General features: G+C 59.4%; 1 protein-coding gene across 1 annotated transcript in view; it reads right to left on the reverse strand.

The window, feature by feature from the left end:
- Positions 1-6933, reverse strand: part of LOC105542440 (NADH-cytochrome b5 reductase 3) — a 33438-nt gene that overhangs the window by 7297 nt on the left and 19208 nt on the right. The window contains 5 exon segments of the mRNA XM_011983991.1: positions 1130-1215; positions 1430-1513; positions 1964-2093; positions 4807-4913; positions 5305-5377. Coding sequence (XP_011839381.1) covers positions 1130-1215; positions 1430-1513; positions 1964-2093; positions 4807-4913; positions 5305-5377 — 480 coding nt within the window.

Raw genomic sequence — 6933 nt, forward strand, 5'->3', positions numbered from 1 at the left:
CTGTAATCCCAGCTACTTGGGAGGCTGAGGCAGGAGAATCACTTGAACCCAGGAGGCAGAGGTTGCAGTGAGCCGAGATCACGCCACTGCACCCCAGCCTGGGGGACAAGAACAAGACTTCATCTCAAAAATAAATAATAAAATAAAAATAAAAATATGCCCTGGTTTGAGTCCTGGTTTGAGCACTTCCCATGAGACTGGCACAGTCAAGCCCCTCCCGAAGTCTGTGTCCGGAGGTACAAAATAAGGTGACCACACTGTCCTCGCTACCAGGTACAAAGATGGCCTGTACAGGTGACAGACAGTCTGGCGGCCTCCACAGACTCGGACCCAGCACCACCAAGTCTCACTGCTGCCCTCCCTCCCTCCACGCCAGCCAGCCTGGAATTTCTGCCTTTCTCCCCTGGGCCTAGCAAGGCCATTTCGGTTTGCCTTAGGGCAGTTTTCTGCAGCTGTGGGGAGGCAGGGTGGGGCAAGGACCCACATCCAAGGACCTCAGGCAAGTATCTTCTCCCCCAATCTACGTCATCAGTCACAAAACACTGAACCTGGAAAGACCTTGGAACAACCCAGTTTCATCAGCTCATTCTACAGATGAGGGAGTGAAGCCCAGAGAGGGAAAGCAGCTCGTCCAAGGCCACACAGCAGGCCAGAGCAGGCAGGCAGTGGGCTCGTGGACAAGGATATGAATCAGAAGCCAGCGAGACCAACATTCAAATCCTGCCCTGACACCCTGTAGCTCAGGGGCTTCGTGCAAACGTCTGGTCATATGAGCCCCTCCATCTCCAGGCCAGCCCAGGCCATTGTTCCTCCCACTCCACCGGCGGGTTCCAATCCGTGCTCATGGTGAGGGGAGTTCTGAGTTTTGGAGGAAGCAGCCAGGGGATGGGGTGCTCAGGGAGCTCCCCGCAGGGCAGCCCCCTCAGCCAGATCCAGGCTCTGCACCACGAAGCCTGCCGGCCATGCCGCTGCCAAGGCTGCCAGTGCACAGAACGTTCAGAGCTCCCCCCATGCTGGTCATCCCCAGAATCTTAGCAGAGCTGTGCACACCCCTCAACAGCACCTGAGCAGGCCCTAAGTCCCCTCTCAGGAAACGCTGAGTTTGCCCATCATGGGGACACCCACTGACCTGGTTGGCAAAAAGCAGGTGGCACACGGTGTGGTCGTCAGGGTCCTTCATGATAGCACGGATCACCTGCAGCATCGGAGTGATGCCTGCAAAATAGCCAGCCAGGCCCCCCATGTGCTGAGTGAGGCCTGCTCACAGGCACCGCCCCGCCCAAGTGTACCGGGGGAGAGCGGCCAGGGCCACTGGGCCCAGGCCCCTGACCTCCAGTAGCTCCCAGGCACTCAGAACCTGCGCCTCACCCACACCCCAACTCCTCCCTCAACATTAGCCGCCGGACGCCTCAGTGGGGGTTCCACGTACCTGTCCCTCCCGCGATCATGCCCACAGACTTCACTGTCTTGATGACGGGGTTGGACTTTTTGTCAGGCCGGATGGCAAACTTCCCTGGGGAGAGAGAAAGCGTGAGGCCCGGCCATCAAACATGCCATGTGTGGGGGCTGGAGAGGGTGGAGAACCTGCCCCCACTGTGAGGTCCGAGGTAGAGGCGGCTGCCATTCTACGCCAGCCATTAGGAAGGTGTAGGAGCAGTGGAGAGGCTGGGAACCCGGAGGCTCAGCTCTGTCCTCTTGCTTGTTTGTTTCAGATGCTGAGAAAGCCAAACGGAGGCTGGCAGTGGGTGAGATGTGGCCCCCGGGAGTGGCCTGTCTGCAACCCCTGTGCCAGCAACTTATCCCCTCTACAGGCAAGGAGACTCAGGTCCCAGAAAGGGACAGCTGGCCCAGTGGGAGTCACCCATCCACAGAGAGCCAGGCACCTGCACCCTGCACCCAGCACCCCCAAGCTCTCCAGTTCTCTGAGCCTGCTCTGTAATCAAGGGATTCCGGCCCAAGTCACCTTTGCCCTGGTAGACCAGCAGCCCGTTGGGGCCCCGGAACTCAATGGTGTCTCCAATCTGCATGCTTTCCAGGTACTGAGACATCTTGCCTCCGGCGGGAAACTTGGGATGGGTGTCCTTGAAGTAAACCTGCAAGACACCCCCGCAGCCCTCAGTCGCCGGCTCCAGGCCTCAGGGGTGAGCTCTTGTCCACAGCGGGGCGCAAGTGCCTCTTCCGCAGCTCTTCTGAGGCCCACACATGGCCTTCTCCTGTGCAGCCCAATCCACCCAGCCGTCAAACTGTATCCGTCCTGCACCTGTCCTTCACCCTACCCTCCCAGGAGTCGGCCTCCCCTCGACATCCCCGGGGAAAGCAAAGCACCGGCCACGTGTACAAGGCCAACCAACTCCAGGGCTGGATGCGCTCACATTTCACCGACTGTCTCCGGGGCCCCTCCCAACAGGAGACACTGACACCCGTCAGCAAAGTCAAGGCTCTGGGAGGCCCACTCAGCCACACTCCTCCTGGTGGACACCCAGTCCCTTCTGTTTCGTGCTGTCATAAAAACCTCGCTCACTCTTGGAACTACTTCCTGCTCTGCACTCTCTGGGATTACTGTCTTGGGAAAGAGAAGGGCCTCGATCTGACACCTACAAAGAGATGGGGAGACAGAGGAGGAGTGGCTCACCCTGCCTGGGGAGTCTGATGGATAGAGAAGGGGAAGGCGGCTGGGGGAGGGACAGTGCGTATACAGGGCCTTGGGGAGGGGAGCCTGTTGTGGCTTCAGCACGGAGGGTGGCTACGGGGCGTGGAGGCAGAGGGGAGTGGAGGGCCAGGGAAAGGCAGACAGAGCACGCTTTCCTGGGCCCTGGGTGCCAGGCCAGGACTCTGACCTTTACCAAGGACCAAGGGAGCCAGTGAGGTCTCCAAGCCAGGAGAGGCCTGGTCACCTGTGGGTTTTTCAACCCCAACTTGAATCCTCCTAATAGCTTCTTCACATCTGGCCAGAGAGATTTCAATGTGAACAGATGCTTGAGCCCTCACCACCTCCTCTGTGCTTCTGGACAAAGCCCCAAACCTTACTGGGGCCTCCAAGGCCCTGTCTGGCCCCACTGACCTCTCCCACCCCTTGCCCCAACCCTCCAGCCACTTCAATCCTCGAGCCTGCTGCTGACCTCAGGGCCTTTGCACCTGAAGCTTCTTTTCTTCCTTCTTCACCTGGTCAGCGCCTACTCAGTCCCAGATCTCACCTTCCCTGTCGCCTACTAGGGAGCCACTCTCACCAGCCAACCCCACCCATCCCTGGTGGCCCTTCTGGAAGCTCGGTCGCAGGTACCTGTCCCCTGCAGGGAGCACTGACTTCCCCATGACCATGTGTCCAGTGCCCGTCCTCCAGCCAAAGACAGGTTCCTGAGGCCAGGTCTGGGTGCCCCAGCAAGGAAGGAGCCCAGGCCAGGGCCCCTCCCACTCTTGAGATCCAGTGCCTGCCCCAAGACCTGGCGAGATCCAGGGCCTCAGCTGCGGCCCAGTAAGAGGGCTCCAGGGGCACCTGAGGGCACTGGGCTGGGAAGGCTATAGGGCTTTTGCCTTGACTGGGGAGGGTCTCCAACACCCCATACACCTACCGGTCTAGGCTGCTTCTCACCCTCTGTTCTGCAGGAAAACTTGTATTTCTTTTTTTTCCTTTTTTTTTTTTTTTTGACTGACTCTTGTTCTATTGCCCAGGCTGGAATATAGTGGCACAATCTTGTCTCACTGCAACCTCTGCCTCCCAGATTCAAGCCATTCTCCTGCCTCAGCCTCCCAAGTAGCTGGGATTACAGGTGCACGCCACCATGCCCAGCTAATTTTTTTGTATTTTTAGTAGAGACGGGGTTTCTCCATGTTGGCCAGGCTGGTTTTGAACTCCTGACCTCAGGTGATCCGCCCGCCTTGGCCTCCCAAAGCGGCTTACAGGTGTGAGCCACCGTGCCTGGCTGAAAGCTTGTATTTCTGATTTTCATAAGAATGTCCCTGCAGGAGCCACTGTGCTGCCTCTTACTTCCCACTCAGCACGTACGTTTCAGGCTCCAGGCTGCAGCCCCACTCGGCACGTACGTTTCAGGCTCCGGGCTGCGGCCCCACTCCGCACGTACGTTTCAGGCTCCGGGCTGCGGCCCCAGGTCTCTGTGGTCTGCTGCCCCTAACGGCTGCATCTTCTACTGTGAACCTCCACCTCGAACTCCGCAACAGACCCCAGAAAGCCCATCACCCCAGCTCCGAGACCACACCGCACGAGCCCTTCACGTTTCCCTAGCAGGCCTGAGGGACATTTCTCAGAGAAAGGAGTAAGAACAGGGCCTGCGTGTCACCAAGGCCCGGCCGCTGACCACGGTGGAGTGGCTGCCTCAACCCACACACTTGGGACCCCGCTCCCAGGAATCTCCCGGCATGAGAGCAGGGCCGGGGCTGCGCCGTCACACCTCGCAGCACGGCGTCTGCACCGCCGGCCAGCCTTCCTGGCGCCTCTGCTGCAGGTACCCGTCCTGGTTTAAGGGCGCTTGCCCTGAACCCTGGCCCCTGATCTCTGTCAAGACCCCCTTGTTTGGCTTTTGTTGGTAAACGATGACGTGCTATTTACTCAGAAACCAGGCACAAGGGAGCACTGGCTCTTTAGAATCCAGGCTGTGGGGGACGTGGACTCGAGAGGGGCTCTAGAAGCCACTGCATCTGCAAGCCCCTGGGGAAGCAGGGCAGCCATGACCAAGGCTAGGCTGCACAGGGCCGGAGCGGGAGCCTTCCCTGTCCAGGGGGGGTCCACATGGGCTGTTGCCATGGCCACCCACCCGCACCTCCTCCACAGTCATGACCCAGAGGCTTCACCTTGATGACCAGGTCCACGAAGCCCTTGTCATCATCACTGGAGACAGGTGTATAGGGCCGGATGACCAGGTTTCCGTCAATTCGAGCCGAGAGGTAGATGTGCTGGCCTGCAGGACAGAACGGAGTCACTCTGGGCCAGAGATCATCCCTACAGGTGACCCCTAGATCTTGTCAAGCCACTACCCTGCACCCCCACCCAGCATTCAAAGCCTGGCCTGGCCTCAGCTCCCACGGCCCCCTCCCACCCCTCCTGGGGATTCCCCTCACGTCCCAGCTTCCTGTCTCCACGCCTTCTCTCCTCCTGGTGCCACTGTCAGGGACCCTGGGCCTTCCCATTCTCATTCCAACAGACTCTCCCTCAAAGGCCCAGGGCAGCTGTCACCTCCTCCTGAAGCCTTCCCCGCTCTCCCTGGTGGAAATATGAAGCTCCCATCTCTCTGATCTAGTGCCCCAGCTGCCTGCCAGGCTCCAAGTGGGCCTGGCAGGGGCGTGACTCACCGACAGGCAGGCCCAGGATATGCTGGGGTGACGGCAGGGCAAAGCGGAAGCGCCGGGTGTCATGGCTGATGATCTGGAGAGAGGCCCAGAGCTGCTGAACGGTCCCCAGGGCAGAGGCCTCCCGGGGGGCTCCCAGGCGTCAGAGTCCCCATCCCATTCCTCCTTTGTGTCCTCACCCTTCCCCAGTGCCCGAGTGTCCTTGTAAGAAGTGACGCCGATGCCACGTGCAGATGCACACACCTGCACACTGCGTGTGAGTTGCTGAGGTCAGGCGCACGCCGGGTGTGTCTGTCCTGGCCCAGAGGGGCCACAAACAAGGTGGCCAGAGCAGGGAATGAACCCAGGGTCCCAAAGGGAGGATGCCAGACAGCCCCAAAAACTTCCAGGACAGGGAGGGAGGAATCCACCTCTGCCTTCAGTTCAAGCAGCGGCCTGAAGCGGCAGGAAGAACTCGGGGGCTGGATGGGCAAACTGGGGCAGAGCTAGACAAGGCTGCATGTGCCCAGGCCTGCACCCCAAGAGAGGGGCTGCAGAGGCCACTGCACCTGAGAGCCCCTTGGGAAATGGGGCAGCCAGGACTGAGGTAGGCTTCACAGGGCAAAAAGTGGGAGCCTTCCCTGCCCAGGAACTCCAAAAGCCCAAAGCCAGGCTTCCACCCTGCACGGGGTGGGCACCCAGGGCATAGCCAGTGGCTGGGACAGTGGCAGAGGAGGAGGGGGGCTGGCTAAGAGCCAGACTGGGCCAGGGACGGAGCTGAGACTAAAACCCCTGAGGTCTTGTTAAGTGGGTCTTATGCTGAGGCCAGGGCCAATCACATAACCAGTTCCAGTCAGAGCTGGAACCAAACCCAGCGCCCTGAGGGTGCACTCCCTGTGGGGTTCCCAATACCCGGCATGGCCAGGAGAGGGAGTGTGAAGGAGCCATGTGGAAGGTGGGTGCTGCAGAGGCGCTTACATCCAAATGTGGCAAAGTCCACAGGTGGACGGTGTCATCACTTAGTGGGGGATAACAGACCTCTCCAATGGGGGAGGACATCACAGATGCCCATCCAGGCTCAGTACAAGAACCCTCTGACCTCAGCAGTGTTCCAGCACAGAGCAGCTGCCGCAAGGAGAGACCCGTCCCTGCACGTGTGAGCAGAGGCAAATCGCAGGAAAGATGGTGCAGACACTGCTCAGGATCAGGTGTGCAGGTGGCCCACCAACCTCTGCCCGGCAGCCCAGGCCTCAAAGGTGCCTCTACCAGAAGCCTCTGCATTATAGGCAAACACAGCCCCAAGGCCTTCTGGAAGTGGATTCCAGGATTATCAACTGGTCCCAACAGTCAAGGTCAGAAACCCATGCCAGAAAACATTTGGAGGAAGAATAGAAATGAGATGGCCGGGCACGGTGGCCTATAATCCCAGCACTTTGGGAGGCCGAGGCGGGCAGATCACCTGAGGTCAGGAGTTCGAGACTAGCCTGAACAACATGGAGAAACCCCGTCTCTACTGAAACTACAAAATTAGCTGGGCGTGGTAGTGCAAGCCTGTCATCCCAGCTACTCAGGAGGCTGAGGCAGGAGAATCACTTGAATCCAGGAGGCGGAGGTCGCAGTGAGCCGAGATTGCGCCATTGTACTCTAGCCTGG

Source organism: Mandrillus leucophaeus, unplaced genomic scaffold (assembly GCF_000951045.1).
Source record: "Mandrillus leucophaeus isolate KB7577 unplaced genomic scaffold, Mleu.le_1.0 Scaffold26, whole genome shotgun sequence".
NCBI lineage: Eukaryota > Metazoa > Chordata > Mammalia > Primates > Cercopithecidae > Mandrillus > Mandrillus leucophaeus.